This window comes from Paramisgurnus dabryanus, chromosome 5 (assembly GCF_030506205.2).
Source record: "Paramisgurnus dabryanus chromosome 5, PD_genome_1.1, whole genome shotgun sequence".
In the NCBI taxonomy this organism is placed as follows: domain Eukaryota; kingdom Metazoa; phylum Chordata; class Actinopteri; order Cypriniformes; family Cobitidae; genus Paramisgurnus; species Paramisgurnus dabryanus.
In genome coordinates, this window is record NC_133341.1 from 41870253 (window position 1) to 41888040 (window position 17788).

The 17788-nt window shown below is 39.6% G+C and overlaps 1 protein-coding gene across 2 annotated transcripts in view; it reads right to left on the bottom strand.

Annotated features, from left to right (window-relative positions):
• Positions 1 to 711: 711 nt before the first annotated feature.
• tmem132e (transmembrane protein 132E) overlaps positions 712 to 17788 on the bottom strand; it is a 438602-nt gene continuing 421525 nt past the window's right edge. For both annotated transcript variants that reach the window (XM_065284226.1, XM_065284225.1), the window contains exons 7-9: positions 15850 to 16126; positions 9383 to 9577; positions 712 to 4182 (exon numbers count right to left, since the gene is read on the bottom strand). In XM_065284226.1, coding sequence (XP_065140298.1) covers positions 3109 to 4182; positions 9383 to 9577; positions 15850 to 16126 — 1546 coding nt within the window. In that variant the 3' untranslated portion in view covers positions 712 to 3108. The remainder of the gene's footprint in view (positions 4183 to 9382; positions 9578 to 15849; positions 16127 to 17788) is intronic.

Here is a 17788-nt window from a genome sequence, read left to right on the forward strand (position 1 = left end):
TACGCTAAAAGATGCTTTCAGAGCTCCTTTCATAGAAAATGCCGAGATAGTGAGCCATAATAGTTTTTGATCAGCGCTTGACCCAAAACAATCCCAAAATAGCCTAGCGTACAAAATATCCTTTACCCAAACATTGCAAATTGATCAATTAATAAGAGTTTTCGAGGATGGGGGCATGTTATGAAACATGTCTATGTTGACAAAAACTAATTGGTTTACAAGTGGCGAATGAATTTGCATGAAAACACCATAGAGTTTAATTGGACACATGGCCTTTGATGTCAGCAACAAAAAGATAAAGAGAGCGTGTTTGTTTTTCCCTTTTAAAAGTTATAAAAAGCTTATTTATTTTGCAACCATGCACTATTATACACTTTACTTTATTATTTATATCCACTGCTATCCACGACCCTATTACAACAGACCTGCAGCTTATTTTTGGGTCATGACCCAATGGTGCACAACCACTGGTTTTCATTTTCATCCCATTGGCATTTAGTGGTGAGCAGCGCGGAAATGGTGGTAAATATTTGTATGTCATTGGCCGACCAGGCGTATATTTACTTAGCAATAACTAGAAGGTTTAACGCCGCTATAAATTAAGCTTTACGTTATTCCGGTGTTGCCTTCCATTTATATGTCCTTTGAAACAAACAGCTCATCTAAAAAGCATTTTTTTTATATGTTGCCAATAAAAGACAAAAGACCAAGTTAATGCATTGTATTTTCTTTAGTACTTACATATAGGGGGAAATACAACAGTTCATTATTTTTTCGGGAGGATACAGGTATTTGTAACAGTGCTCTGTACATTAAGGGTGTGGCAGCACATGGCCGATAGTACCGTGCTTCAGCAGGTCATAAAGTACAGCTCAAATCTCTACACCACAACACAGCATGTGGTCAAGGCAAAGGCCTAGTAGCAGCTCCTCTTCGAAAAACGTCAAATGAAAGCACGTATATTGCAATATACATAGATACAGTACATACAGTATCATTGGATGAAAGTAGAAAACAATATGAGACTTGAATGTCCTGGTACTTACTTACAAATGAAAAATATTTCATGTGAAAATAATTTTAGAAATAAAAAATATCACGAGCTGCTACCAGAGATCCGCAGTAGAGCCATTGTACCACATTAGAGGACCTTAATAATACATAATCGTCAAGATACAATTGAAAAGTTTACATTCAGATCTGAGCCACCGTTTCGGAAAATGTGGGTCAAACTGACATTTTAACCAACAGTTCAATCAAAATCCAAGTCACATTAGGATCCTTTGCAAAAAGGTGAGGGGGGCTATAAATCATGGAGGAATGGAGGTGCGTTTGTGTTTAGTTTTTTGTGAATCACATTTCGAGTGCAAAGGGCCCCTATTAAATCAGGGGTTAAAGTTCAATAAAATTAATATTATAAAAAAAATAAACAAGTCCATTCGAAAAAAAAGTAAAAGTTCAAAAGAAGCACAGTGGGAAAATACCTATTTAAATACAGTGTGTGAATTCAGACGTCCTGAACAAACTGGAGGGACTCACCCTGAAACTAACCTGTGAAAGGTTAGCAGCAATACACATGTACATTGATTGTGCCCTACCAAATAAAACCCCAAAAACTTTCAGACCCATTACCAGCTTAACCATTTCTACACTAGTAATGTTTACATTTTTTGGACTTTACTCATCTACTGTGCTACAGAGCATTGTTTTCAACAAACATTGCCAGCTTTAGTCAAAATTAGCAAATAAACTAAACGAATCCCAAAACCAGCCATTTACATTTGTTATAACTAGTCTTGAGATATTTCTTGGTATATTAATGAAAGTAACTGGTGCTATAGCGCTAACCGGGGCAAATGTATGTAACCACAATGATCGACCCCTCCAGTGTGTTTGCATAGCATTTTGTCCTTACAAGAAATCTTTACTCCGTAACCACTCGGATGGGTGAGGTCATTAAAAAGAGACTTCCACAGGCTAACCGAGTCTTTAAAAGTTAAGCTTGAGCAGTCTGTATGTACACAGGAATGGGAGTACATCAGGGAAGGTCTGGCACATGCATGTGATGCATGGTAACATGATATGTCCTATACTATCTTTATGTATGATTAGATAATTCTCACAATGCAAACATATATGAAGGAAAAATAAAGAAACAAAATAGTGTTAATTGTGACTCCAAGTCTCCGTTCATGCAGGGGAATGTTGGAGAAGATATCTAACTCCAAAATGTACAAGCTTCTGCTTCCCACCTCAATTTATTTAGTAACAGATTGTAGAGTGACTCCGGTTTGAACCCTTACCAATGTGAACAAACAAGGTTGTGATTACTAAATAAGTTTAATAAGGCATTTGACCTAAACAAGACAGTGAACGGCATCCAGATAGCATGAGAATTAAATACATACACTATGAAGAACTAATTCAACAACCAAGGCATGTGTTGAAGCAAGATAACACTACAAGGAGGTGAAGTGGGAGCTTTAAAACCATTTAGCTTTTCCAAAACTGACAGAAAGAATCCATGGCATGATTTCTTATGAACGTTCGTGACGGTTTCTGTGGCCAAGTATCAGGTTTATTAACAGTGGAATGAACACTATCCATCTCAAAACACAAATTAGGGATAAAATTTGAATCTGCACTTCAAAAGGCCTCTTTGTCGGAGAAGAATCTGTTGAATCGGAAAAAAGGAGAAGAAAAATGAACACAGTGCCAAGACTCTGAGAAAGATCTGTCCACAGCAGGGTGACCCAAATTATCCTCACACCATGTATGATTGAGTTCTTCAGGAATCCATTTTGATATCAGTGCACATGACTGAAAATCTGTGTTTCCCCAAAAGATTGTACAGTCACCCTTCTACCCAGCAGCAATTGTATTCGCTGCTAAAGCCACGTTTGCTAGAGATTTACAAATTCCCTAGACTTGTCTTTGGCTTTCCAGACAGTGTTGTGGACATTTTGTCAACAAGGGAAACAGCACTGTGCAGAAAACCCCAACAAAACGGGACACCAGGTCGTTTTTTCCTGTGAAAGTTACCTTCTCTAGAGTGAAAATTAAGAGAGAAAAATAGAAAGGAATGTCTTTAGAAAGCACATAGCCCAATCAGGCTATTTCCTTTATCCTGCGCATGTAGTCGTGCAGTTCCTCTGGGTCCTGGAAGCCCATGTCTTGGCAAACCCACTGAATGTCCTCCTCATTGGCAATTGGTATGGAGTTGTAAGGTAAATCTTCTGCGGGATGGGTAAAAGTGGTGAACTTGACACGCTTGCGTTTGGATGTCGGCGAGTTGGGGTCTTCTCCGTGCTCTTTTGTGGAACCGCCAGAACTGCCGTCTCCTCGGCCATGGACTTGGCTTTGTACGCTTGTCTGGGAGCTGCCACTGCTGTGGTGGTCCCCATGACAACAAGTCTGTACCCCTTCCAAGGTGTTGCTGGGACTCTCCACCGTCTGAGGTGAGAGATCGCTCTCAGCTCGCAATGGCTCTCCGTTACCCAGGAACACCCAGTGGTGGGAATGGTCCATGTTGGCTTGTCCCTCGGGGGGGATGCGCTTATGGCGATACTTCAGCACAAACACGATGCAGTTTATAAGAAAGACCAGTATGGCGAGACAAAATACACCCAGGAGAGCATACATGCCGATCTCCAGATCGGTCATGCTACGGCGACTGTGCACAAACTCGTCGTCTTCTTCTTCGTCTTCTTCGGTCGGTTCTTCTTGATTCCTGACCGTAGGAAAGTTGGTGTAATCGATTGGCACGCTTGCCGGCTGCTCATTAGATGGTTCGTATCCCTCACCACCTATGCTGGGATCGATAGCAGGTCTTCTCGTGTTGAGAGGCATTCTGGTGTCTATTTGAGTTTCTATGTCCACATCCTCCTCTGAGTCTTCGTCTGTTCCGTAGCGGACTTTCACGAACACCGGGGACGAAGCGATGACGCTCTTGCGTTTCGTCTTCTGGCAGGTTTCGCAGATGGTCATCTCCACATGCACTATGTCTCCCGAGCCTTCACCTTCTGCAACAATTACCGGCCAACGCTGCTGGGGTTGTTGGGATACGCTAACCACCTTGTCGTCTGCTGTGGAGGCATTGAGGTTGTAGTCTTTAGGGTCATACATGCTGAGGGGGGCGGCAGTGTTGTCACTGTAGTAAACCCAGATGGAGAAACTGGCCTCCTGTGAACACAAAATTAAATCAATTATGAAAAAATTCACTCGATAATACACTAAACGATAAATAACTCTGCCTTTAAATTCTTGCCGTTGGTGATTATATGACTAAAGAAATGGTCGAGCTAGCAACAATACAGGATAGTACAGTACAATTGTTCTTACTACAGAGAGATTATAAATACTGACAGTGTTGCTACCATCGTCTTCTGTTTTGAAAAACTTTTTCAAACATACATCATTCAGAGTTTCCCAGAAACAAGACAAGTGCAGATTAGAGTATGTGTGACACAGCTAACATCAGAAGGGGTTACATGCTTTGACCGTTGGAAACCCAGGCTGAGGGGAAACGGCATTGACGCAACGCTTGTGTTCTTGTCACCTCATAACAAGCATCAACCTGACAGCTGCCTTCCTGTCCCCGTTCCCTGCTAAAGGAATACAATGCTTTACACCTGTTGGCAGGCAGACAAAATGAAAGCCCCTCTGCCAGTGTGCTTTTAGTCAGAAATGAAGTGTCTCTATCCTTTTATATTCAGGAAGAGAAGTACATATCTTCCTCCAGTCAGCAACGCCCTGTTGTGAGACAGCAAAAACTCTTCTGTCGCGCCGCTAACTTCAAGGTTGCCCTGACATTCCGGCTGAGGCTCTGTCATCTTCAGTTGTCAAGATGAAGAGAGTCTTTGATATGCATGATCTGAATAATACATCGAAGTCGACATGTTGTCCTCGTGGACCTTTCGAAATCGCTTTAGCCACTAAACAGAACCGCATCAATCAAGAATGGCTCTTGATATTTTTACAGGTTTACATTTGTTTGGACATTAATATTTTGCTACTGCTTTCAAATGGAAATAACATTCAGATCTGAACTGTTTATTGTGTGATAGATAAGATAAATCTTGAAGGTAATTTTAAATGCATTGTATGTAACAAACTAGAAGTGCACTTGCGTCTTAAGATGTCTGGGAATTTTGGGAATCAATTATTTACATGGGCAGCCAGGCAAAAAGGACAAGGGTATGTGAAGAGTAAATGATTTAAGCTGGAAAAGTTTCATTCAAATTTTGGTTTGATGTCAGAATGCGATTAGTTTGGTTGGTGTAAAAGTAAATTCCCAAGAAAGGGTGTGTAGAAGTAAACTAGGGTGACCATAGGTGCCTTTTTCCTCGGATATGTCCTGGCCAGGATTTGGGTTGTGTCCCCGGAAGTCGCATTTGTCTATCGCATACATCAAGTTATTTGGTGTATTGATTACTATTAGTAAAACCAGGGTTAATTTTCGTAAGGAAAGGGTGTGTCCCTGGGTGTGTTCATGACTTGCATGTGTGCTTATTGCTACCTATCTCAAAATAAACTCCCCTTGATGCCCAATTTTTGGGGGTATTATGGTTCAAAGCTCAATTCAATTCAATCTGAACAGAGACCAGACAGAGTAAGACGCAATCGAACCTGGTTCAGACAATACAACTAAGTCGCATGTGAAACCAGTCTAACGCTACTTTGACTCACCATTAAGTACTATATGCAAACAACTAAACTGTTGTCTTTTACTGTTATATTGTGATTCAAGGGCTGAAGCAGGCAAGTCCACTTGAAGTGCTGAAGTGATGAAGTAGGAGCATTCGACCAGGAAGAGGGTCAACGGTGATGTTTATAGTCTCCGCAAGCACTTACACTGATACATTACGCTAATTAAATCCAAAGGTGGTGAAGAACAGAGGAAGGGGTTGGGGGAGATAGAACCACTGAATGCATGAAATGCAAGCAGCCAGCTTCATCTGATGCTGGATGTTGGTCACAGGCTAAATACAGAGTAGGAATAAAAAAGACCCCGGACTCTCACGGCAAGGTGTCGTGACCTGCCGAAGACACTGTGTAAATTAGCAAGACAGCATTAAGGGTCCTTGCTTGAAAATATGAATGGGTTCCAATTAATGTTTTGGAAAGATTATAGATGAAACGCGGGGAGCTCCCCTGATGATGCAGAAGTGGTGGTGGCTTCTTATTAAGCGAGATGCATGCTTGTTTCATGTGCTGATATTACGGCAAATTTGAATAAGACTGAATGCCAAACAAGCCTTTATTAAAGCAGTAGGGGCCGGCTAGAAGACTGCATCGAAGCTAATTTGCCAATGGTTGGTAACCTTAGTGGAGACTTGAATCATCAATATAAGGCAGCGTTCAGTCAGCGTTAACTCTTCGGGAGAATAATTATCCTGAGCAACAAGGAAGAATTTCAAATAAATGTCACATGCATAATTAGTTATAGGGGACAGAAGGTCCAAGCTTTCTCCATGGCTCAGCTTCAGCGGGTGTGATGATGAATGATATTGTCATATTTAGACAATAATGCAAAGATATTCCATTCAAATTTATTTTGCATTGTTGCAAAGCAGCTGTACAGTAAATACTAGTACACTGTACTAGATCTTTCCACACTGAAGTCCGAAATATTTGTATACATTTATTCGTATTCGCCATTATACAAATTCGTCACACACAGAAATCTTGCATACTTAGTCCGATGTGCATTCATTAATCCGTTAATACGAAATTAAGATTGTTCCACAATCATCTGCCACAAGGGGGCAGTCGTTGCCCGATGTTTAAATAGACTAAACCGTGGTACGTTTCTTGCTGCAGCCATGTACCGATGTTGCTAGGCATCGGCTATTATTGAAAAGACACCAAAATGGTCAGTGCTGTTAGCATCATTGTTAGATGTAAAAATAAATAGTGAAGTGTGTATAAGGGTGGTTCACATTTCACGTCTTTTGTATGCGCAAATATGTTATTTTGAGTGTAGAGTAGGGCTTTGACGATTAATTGTGCAAATGCGTGTTTTCTCAATGAATGAATTTTAATGAATTACAGTGAAATGCCACCACATCCAAAAGCCAGAGGGCGCTCTCGTGTAGAAACGCCATTTGTGTATTTATTGCTGTTCTTCAGATTATTTCAGGTATTTTCAGGATAATAAAGAATATTTAGAATGATTGTGTTTGACGAGTGTTACTTTTTTAAATTCACATTATAAACGAATCAAACTCATAGGGCTCTATTTTAACGATCTGAAACGCAAGTGCGAAGCGCAACGCGCAAGTGAGTTTGTGGGCGGATCTTGGGCGCTGTTGCTATTTTCCCGGCGTGAGAAATAACTCTTGCGCCGGGCGCAAATCAATAAGGGGTTGGTTTGAAGTAGGTTCATTATTCATAGGTGTGGTTTGGGCGTAACGTCAAATAAACCAATCAGAACGCTAGCCAACATTCCCTTTAAACGCAAGGGCGCAAGTTCCGTGGCGGGTTGGTATTATTATGACGGATTTACCAGGCGCACGCCAGGAGCGGTTCACAGCCGAGGAGACCGACGTCCTTGTACGGGGGAATCCCACGCTTGCCAGCATAAATCGGGCACGCCGTGTAACGGGAGGTGGATCTGCCTCAGGACTTGACGCCAGCAGAGGACATCGCTGCGTCCACCCTCACCGCTGAAAGGGTTTGGGGGCTTTGAAATCGGACCCAAGAAACGCAAGCAAGGTCCAACCCCAAAGTACTCTTACAAATCAAGTTCATATACATTAAGGTTTCTTATGAAAACATTTTAACTATTATTTACATAAAATAAACGTAATACAGCCACACAACAAAGTTATGAAAATATTTTAATCGTTATTTGCATGAGAATAAATAAAAACTATCACCACAATGCTCACCACTATGATTCCCCTTATCTCGTGTATTAATATTTTTAAGTGTAACAATTTATGATTTGCAAAAATAACTGTTGCATCTGTGTAGATTAGATAAGCAAAGTGTATGCGCGTTGTGCACGCTATACATTATGGTCAAGCATGCGCCCTTAAAATAGCATAATGAACCACGCGCAACGCGCCACTGACTTTAGACTAGTTTTTTTTGGTTAGTAGCGCAATTGTTTTTTGAAACTGCAAAATAGCATAAGAGATGGTTTGCGCCGCAACACGCCTCCTTTTTGCGCTGAACCGCCCAGGGAGCGCAAGTTCATTCCCTAGTTTGCTGACGTGCATCTGTGGAGGGAAAAACCCCGCTGTGCGCCGGCGCAAAATACGAATGATACATGCGTCACTGACAAAGTCAATTGCGCTGGGTGCAAGATAGGGCCCATAGTGATTTTAGATTATAAGGAATTCCTACTGATCACAGAGCCGTAGTATATGCTCAAGCTGTGCATGAAACAGAATCGGAGCCTTGCAATTCATAATCGATTTCAGGCAGGTCTTTTTAATGGGGAACGTGATGCATCGTCACAGCCCTAAGTTTAGAACCGCGGCATGCATGCGCAAATAGAGAGCGATGCCAAGTGCCAAGTTTTAACATTTAAAAAAAGCTACCAAATCTTGATTAAGTCAGCAACAATCTTGTACTCATGTTTAATTAAACAGTTTGTGTTTTTTCCCTTTAAATTATTCTTGATTGTTGTGTTGTTATTATAGTTAACAAAGCACTTCTAGGGACAATTGTTGCAAATTAGCTTGAGCTACAAGCACTATGAAGCATGCATCGGATGACTCTCATTTTCGTCTTACTTTATTGTATCAAATAAACTTAATAAATGCACTCTTTTCCAGGTGCGTCGGTGCCGCAGTCAGTTAAAAATACTTCAACTTTACAGAATGCTAAGAAAATGTGTGTGGGAAAGGAGGAGGAAAGTGGTGAAGGCATGTTTTCGTGAGGTTTTAGAGGCGAAATGTGAACTGCCCCTAAGGTTGGAAGATATGGAAAACATTCAATTTTAAGAGGCTTGTGTGTGAAGTTAAAATTGTAGTCAGCCACATCAAATGGAGACTTTTAGTGCGAGCAGAAGCCTCTGCCAACCGGTCGCTTCGACATTTGAATAAAAGTGGTAATCAGTTTTCTACTATGGCGAGCTTGCCTTTCACCAAGGACTTCTAGATGAATATTACCATACGTATAGCACCTAATTAATATTCATAAGGAAAGCTGATAAGAAATATAAATGTGTCCCCCTACACTTTTCAGACCATTACTCCCTGATGAATTTAAATCTGACCTTGTGTTAAGGGAGGTTTCAAATATGGAATTAGTAGTGTTTTGTACAAGAATACTATTTACATTTATTAAGAGTCTAACATGATCAAGACTTATTCATATTCACATTATAGTGTTAAAACCAGTTCGAGAAGGAAACAATCGAGGAGTTTACCTGCTTAGGAGTGGAGAGTGTCTGTATGCCTGTTGCCTTGGCAACCATGGTATGGCTGTTGCCAGGGCTTGGTTGCAGATTAAGTGCCAGTCCAGAGATGGCATGAACGCGTAGTTCCAGTATGGACACTTTCTCATCCACCACAGAGAACTGGGTTTCACCCAGTACCGCCTCCACTGCAAGCGGGGATTCAACCTGAAACCAACAAAACTATATCAAAATGTGTCTGTCTTCACGCACAATTGAGGACAATGAGGATTAAAGGCAAAGATTCACCTAAATATATAAATATAAAGATAGTAAAGATATGAAATAAGATTGCACAGCCAAATAGTAACATTTAGCAGGTAATCTCCCATAGTCAAGATACAGTCCACTGAGCAAGTCTTTTCTCAAGAGAATGGCCAGTAAGTAATCCACACAAATCCTCTATATGACACTTCAAACCCATTATGACACCTTTTCCCACCTCATATCACCACTAAAGGTCACCAGGGACCTACAGAGTAAGATGTCAAGTGGGGTCGCACAACCGTTTTCTTGCGTTCCTCTGCTAAACCCTGAGATCCCAAGAGCCCCAAAATGCCAAGTTAGATGAGATGAGACTCAATCGAGGATTTTTCTCTTTACATAATTTAAGAAGGTTAAGTTGAAGTTGCACAAGAATGTTGCAGGCTCTTTGGAGGATTTTTACATGCTTAAAAGAAAAAAATATAGAAAACTTAAGCTGTAAAACATTGCATTTATATCGACTTGTTTACTAGATGTTTTTATCTGAATTGACCTAAAAATCATATACAGTAGGTATAGATGATACACAGTACTCCGTCAGACAAAATTGTCAAAAAATAGCTCCTAGCTATCACTGTAGCCGGTACCCTTTCAAAAAGTACACCTTTGCACTTTCATATTAGTACCTTAAAGGTATATATTGGATCCAAAGAGAATATATTAGTACTTCAAAGGTACATATAGGTACCTTAATGGTATATATTAACTTTTTAAAGGGTACATTTTCATCTGAGCCGATGATTTAGTGGGCAGTGCTCCAACATATGGTGCAGACGCACTATCGCAGATTGTTTTGAATCCCGAATCAAGGTCCTTCGTCGATCCCGTACCCCTCTCTCACCATGTACATTCCTGTCCTCTCCTTACATACTGTCTATCAAATTAAAGCAAAAATGGCCTAAAACACTTAAGAGTTTGCATGCATTATGTTTGTTCGGTGGAAGAAATTTGTATTGTACCACAAGTTCACGTTGGTAAAACAAGCAAAACTTGAGAAGTGTTTCTGCTTTACCATCAACGGCAAATGTCAAACAGACATTTGCAAAGTCTGAACATTATTTTATCTTTTAAATTACAACTATTCAACAACGTTAACCCCTTGAAATTGACTTGATCACGAGCCAGAGCCGGTTACACTCGGCTACACAGGAGGCAAGCAAAGCAAATTTTGCCCTTGATAATTTAGCCCAATAAAGTCCATAATGACTTTTAATGGTGTTCAAAAGTCTCCAGACTCTGTGGTAAACATTTTCATCCAACCTGTTATTACTTCCCTCTTCAAAAATCCCCATCAGCAGATAAAAGCTCTCAGCACTGATGCACTGTAGGTTTATGAACCAGCCGCTGATTATAATCTCGCATCTATGAAGTAGCTCTGCTCAGCAATCTTTTGGCATAAAAACCTCATCCAGGCTTTCTGGTTGTTTCTCTCTCTCTATCATCCGAAACATGGTGCAATGACTATTTACGATCCAGTCCAGACTTACAACCCATATGTGCCATGTCTACATTTTTTGCCTAATGTTTTGAAACGGCCTGTTTCGGTTCATTGATCATCCAATTCTATACATTCCCATTGCCTGTCCTCTGCTTGGAAAGGATTGTAGCCTGAGGATGGCAGATAATTCAACTGAAATGTTTAGCATTTTTTATTTCTTAAAGGGACAGTTCGGCCAAAAATGAAAATTTTGCCTCGGCATATGAAAAGTGCGTACACTACGCTAAAACTCTTTCCTGATTGCAGAGAAGTCTAGAACAAAGTTCACACCAGACGCGGTAGAGGCGGCAAGTGCGAATGATTTACATGTTAAGTCAATGCACAGATGTGATTAGGCATCCTCTGGCGCGGTACGCACAAGGGGAGTGCCGAAGGCGCGTTCCGCGTGAATTGAGTTGAAAAATCTGAACTTCAGCGGATTTCCACGCCACGTTAACCAATCAGTACCTTGCTGCAGTAGTGAAGTGATTACAGGAAGCGAGTGGGGTCTCAGCAGAGTCACAAAAGCCCCTCCCATGACGCGAATTCCCGGAGGAATATCTCGATTGACTAGAATTTCACGTTCTGCTTTCACACGCGAATGAAGCAAGTAAAATCAAATGTTCAAACGTCCAACTTGCGCGTTTTTGCGGCCTTTACCGCGGCTGGTGTGAATGCACCATAAGATGGCTGCAGTATCGGAAGCTATTTATTTTTGTTTGTAAAGTTTAAAATATGTATATTTTTCTTTAAAAAAATTGCATCGATTATCCTTAAAAGACCTTTATTTATTCCCCTGGAGCGGTGTGGATTACTTTAGCAAAGGATGGATGAACATTCTTTGGACTTGAAGGAGCTGGACCCCATATTGATCTATTTTAAAGATAAGAAGAAATTTTCAAAAATATCTGAATATGTGTTCGTATAAAAAGGGATGGACTTATAGGAGGCTAGAGATCTCTTCTAAACCTAAAGTAGTTGCTATAGATCTGGCAAGCAAATTAAGACATTAAAAATACAATTAGTTCTATGCTCAAAAAGAAAGCTCATGTTTCCAGTATAGGCTCATGGCTCATGCTAGGGATAATGCTGTTCATAAGATTCACAAAGCAATGTTCAAAGTGGACAAATCTTTGTGCTCAAATTACAGTGATGGGGTGGAAGATCAAAGACACATATATACCGTAAACTAAAAAAAATCCTTGATGTGGCAGACCCATAAACAACATTATTCTCATCTCTCCCATTGCCTTGTTTTTCGGAGTGGTGGAATAATGCGCTTATACTTTGAGTATTTTTTTAGCTCACATTCAGCAAGTTCTGCATTAGACATTAATTATTAATAGCCTTTGCGGTTTTAATTAGCAAACTTTTTCTTTCATGCACAAATATGTTCATGATAAAAAAATGACACTTTTCCAAAAAACGAGAAACATTGTAAGGAGTTGTGATCAAGATGTCACAAACAATCAAAACTCTTTCAAAGTGAACCAATTATGTTTTGATTCAATAGCAGGAAAACTTTACTTGGTGTCCTAAAGAGACACAAAGAGTAATGTAGACAGATATGAGCATAGAAATTTCCCTTAGACTTCAGTCGCATTTGCTGATCCAGCCTGTATAGGAATGTCAACAAAGAAAAAGAAAATTAAATTTTGGATATTAATAAAAGAAAATTATATTTGGATACATGAAACAATAAAAGAGACTGAATGGTTGCCTTTGGGACACTTCGCATCATGTCCTGACAGGTAAGAAACCAAGAGGATAAACGGTGTCCAGTATTGTTAGATTAACCTCCTAAACTCCGTGGACAAATATGGGCAAATATTGCATCATCACATTTATTTTTAAAAATCTGTAAGTTGTGGAGCACAAAATAGACATATATGGTATCGTTTGAAAGCTTTAACCTCAGCTCTCTTACCAGTCAATTTTACATTTATGTTACATAAAATAACTTTAATCTATTTTTCAAAAGACCATAATACTGTAATAGTAAAGACATTCCAGTCTAAAGTCTCAAACAAAAATCATTTTCATGATATTATAAATCTTTATATTATGTAAAGTCTGAATAGAAATTCAATTTTTTTCATTCTTTTATATAAGAAATAGAAGACTTCAAAAAGCAACCAACTGTTCAAGAAGCTGCTGGATAAAATGTTATGTAATGTAATGGATAAAAAGTACATTCATATTACAAACTCTAGGCAAACAGTGACTATTGTGCTATTGTTACATTTGTGTTATTCTATAGTTTTGATAAGTTGAATGATATTCTCAAATGTGGAAAAAATGAAACATTTTAACTCTTCTTTGTATACATAAACAAACAATATTTTTAATAAAAAAAGAACAGACTCCTGCTTTCAAACAAAAAACTCCCATCTTTCACCCCATCTTCATTTGTTGTCAAATAATTTCTCAAATATGGGTACGTTTATTTAAAACACCAAATTTTGAACCAAAAACTGAGATTACATTTTTTACAATGATCAAAACATACACATGTATTTACTGCTTTTGGATCCATGTATGTTATAGTGTTTTATAAGTTAGGAAAGAGTAGGGCTGGGATGATTCACTAATCTGGCAATTCAATACTATCCCGATTCGTATGTGCCGATTCAATGCATATTGCGATTATGTGTGCATTGCGATTCATTGTTTCAATCTGATTTTTGTTTGCCTAATTAAGACTAGACATTTTAAAATACTTGATCATACCCTTAAGTCATATTAACAAAAACAAGGAATCAGGCCCACATCTTTCTGAATTTTTATTTCAGGAGCAGACCACATTCATAATGCATATTTTAAAGTAGGCTACCTTAAACCTTAAACCATAAAACGATACCAAAACCCTGAAATTGAATATAATATTCAAATGTGCAACATAATGATAAAAAATTAAATAAAGTTTAGTTTCGTGTGCGTACGTGCGCATGTGAAACTATCGCAAGCGAAAGCGAAAAGTTTCACATGCGCACACAATAGTTTCACGTGCACTTGCGAAACTAAACTTAAAAAAAAATTTCACATGAAGGTTTCGCATGAGCACATGAAAGTTTTATGTAAGCACATGAAACTAAACTTTAGATTTGTGAAACTATTGTGTGCATACGTGAAACTATCGCATGCGCACGTGAAAGCGAAAGTTTCACGTGCACACACAAAACTAAAATTTAAAAAAAAATGCACATGAAGGTTTTGCATGAGCACATGAAAGTTTCACGTGAGCACATGAAACTAAACTTTAGATTTGTGAAACTTTCCCTTGTGATAGTTTCAGGTGCACACGCGATAGTTTCACGTACGCACCTGAAACTATCACAAACAAAAGCGAGAAGTTTCACATGTGCACACGATAGTTTCACGTGCACACGCAAAACTAAACTTAAAAAAACAATTTCACATGAAGGTTTCGCATGAGCACATGAAAGTTTTATGTAAGCACATGAAACTAAACTTTAGATTTGTAAAACTATTGTGTGCATACGTGAAACTATCGCATGCGCACGTGAAAGCGAAAGTTTCACGTGCACACACGAAACTAAACTTTAGATTTGTGAAACTTTCCCTTGTGATAGTTTCAGGTGCGCGCGCGATAGTTTCACGTACGCACCTGAAACTATCACAAACAAAAGCGAGAAGTTTCACATGCGCACGCGATAGTTTCAAGTGCGCATGTGAAACTTTCGTATCTGAAACTATTACGTGCATACGTGAAACTATTGCGTGCGCTTGTGAAAGTTTCAAGTGCACACGCAAAACTAAACGTTAAAAAAAATTGCACATGAAGGTTTCGCATAAGCACATGAAAGTTTCCCTTGAGTACATGAAACTAAACTTTAGATTTTTTTACTCCAATGTTACCTTAGGGGCTCGGTACGTTAGCGCTGACTGACTCTGATCATCGGGTTTTACACACAATGTTAATCAGACCCGGGTCCTTCGTGAAGACCTTTAATGCATTAAATTAGTCTCAAGTTCAATATTATGGAATGATACAATGTAACACGGAGCTTTTGCAACCAAATTCGTTGAGAAACAGAGAGCACGCGAATGCACAACTCATCGGGAGAGACACGACTTGCTTACACGCAAAATGTCATTATTAAAGAGTTTCATTGTCACGTGAAAGTGCAGAACTAATTCTCGAAGAGGTTTGCTCCCCTCTCTCTGCCATGGTTTCGCTTTCTCACTCCAGTTTGAAACTGATACATTATCGATTACAGACAACAACATACGCTTTGCCCTTTGTTGTAATAAAAGCGGTAACGTCTCCCCGCCACCTCTTTGGAAAAGTAAATAATTAAATATATATCGATTCAGAGGTAAACAAATCGATTTTTAAAATCGTTTTATAAAAAATCCCGATAGTTTGGTGAATCGATTTTTTCTCCCATCCTTAGGTAAGAGCGTCATCTAGTGCATAATAGCGGAAATATAGATTGCAGCAAAAACTTGTGTTTTTTTCTTAATTGACAAGATAAATCGTCAATGGGGGGAAAGGTTTTGAAAACCTAAGATGGATATTGTAGATTTGTATTTTTAGCATAAAAAAAATAAAGGGACATGAGCAAAGAAATCTCCCTCAGACTTCAGTCGCATGTCATCTCGTGCCCCCCAGTTTGAGAAGTGCGCTTTAAATGATCAATCTTGTATTCATCTGATCCGTGGTTTGCTTTTGTACCTTAAGAGTGGATGATCCCAATTCATTAGCCACCAGCACCGTCCGGTCCACTAGCTCAGCCACCCTGGCATCCACCACCTTCAGAGAGTCCTGGACCAGCTCGGTCACATCCACTTGCCAGTCAGGACCCAGCATAGTGATCATCTGGTTTGTGCCCTCAGTAGAAGTAGTGTGGAACTGGGTCAGAACCTTAACCTGGGCCCTCTGGTACTGCAGCGTACATCCGCGGCTTACTTTGCGGTCATCTTCGTCATCGTCATCGCTGTCTCGTGCCGTTCTGTGGAGAAGTTTGAGAGATGAGAGAGGTCTTTACGATTTTGGCACTTTTATCTAAAAGACTTACAATGTGGAAATCAGCGGAAATCGAACCCACAACCTTTGCTCTACCAGATAAGCTACAGTAACACATGAAGACCTAGTTAAAGAAGCTTCCTCCACGCCTCACAAATACCAACCCGCTGAATCTCTGTAATCTGTCTCTTTCAGAGGAATGTCACTATATGTGAAGTGAAAGAGAGAAAGCGAGACAGGGGCGAGAGAGTATTGAGAGCTGAATGCCACTTCTGCCTTCCACATACACAACTAATGAATCAGATAACCGGAGATGTCAGAGACAGCTGTCTGTTTGTAACTGACAGAGCATAGCCTGCCCATCCATTACCTTCAATTGAGCTGAATGCGAAGCAATGCGTTATCATGTAAGGGAACAGCCTGGTACTTCTCACACATGAGAGAGAGAGAGAGAGAGAGAGCAACAGAGAGACTGTCAGGCACAAAATTGACACTCGAATTGTTGACTGGCATCTTGATCTTTTCTGAATTATATTCCCATGGAGGTCAAAAGCAAGAGCTTTGAGGAATCAAACAAACAGATGAACCTCATCCATCTCTGCATATTAACCTGTATTAATATGAGTTTCAGAGCTGAAGAACAAACACAACAAAGACGTTGACGAGCCAATAAAAATCAACGTCCATTTTTGTGATACTTGGATCACCAGTTTAGAGATGCCAGATGACACGTCTAGAAATTGGGCAATGTAGTGGAATAAAACGCAGCCGAGGAGAAAACAAGAGAAAATAGACAACGAGAGGAAGACGAATCAAAGAAACTCAAATCGAGGTCAGATGTAAAATTCATGACACACTTGCATAGTCTCCTATTAGACAGCAGCGAGACACTTCACATTTAAAAGTGAAAGGCTTGATAACAGTGTAACCTTGCAATAGCTACAGTAAAAACTATTTAAAAAAATCTACCAATGGGGTAAGCACATTTTTCTAGAATTTTTCCTGAATTAAGTGTTTAAGAAAAATTTTCAAGATTTTTACTTACCCCATTGGCAGATGTATTTGCTTGTTTTATGCACAAAATCACTTAAAGTGACACTTTGTAGTTTTTCAACCTTCATAATATATTTTCAAGACCCTTGTGATGGTACATCGACTTAAAATAGGTTGAATGACATGTCTACATAGCCTGATGGGGTCTGTATTGCTTTTTCTCATCCTTTTAAACAACATACATCATTTCCTCCACTTCCTCAAATTCGGACGTGCGAGCGCAACTATTTTATTTCCTGATGTTTTTGTCATGGCCGAAGCAGCAACTAAAAAAAAGAAACCCAAGGTTTTGTCGGAGGAGACCAGAAAGAGAAAACGCGAGAGTGACAGAATAAAAAGAAGGACGAGGATCAATATATTGGGCCAGCGTTAGCTCGCTGGCGTGAACTAAAGGAGGAGCGGTTCCTGACTGATGTTGACTTGGCCGTCATGCTTTTGGACTAGTAAGTAATGTTATATTGCCTGCATATATAAGTCCTGTCTGGCGCCCGAACACTTTTTCTTTTATTTACGTAAGTTTTACTGGGGGCTACTTGGAGAGTTTAGAGAGAGACTAATATCCAGTGACACTGTGGCTTATATCACATGACACTGT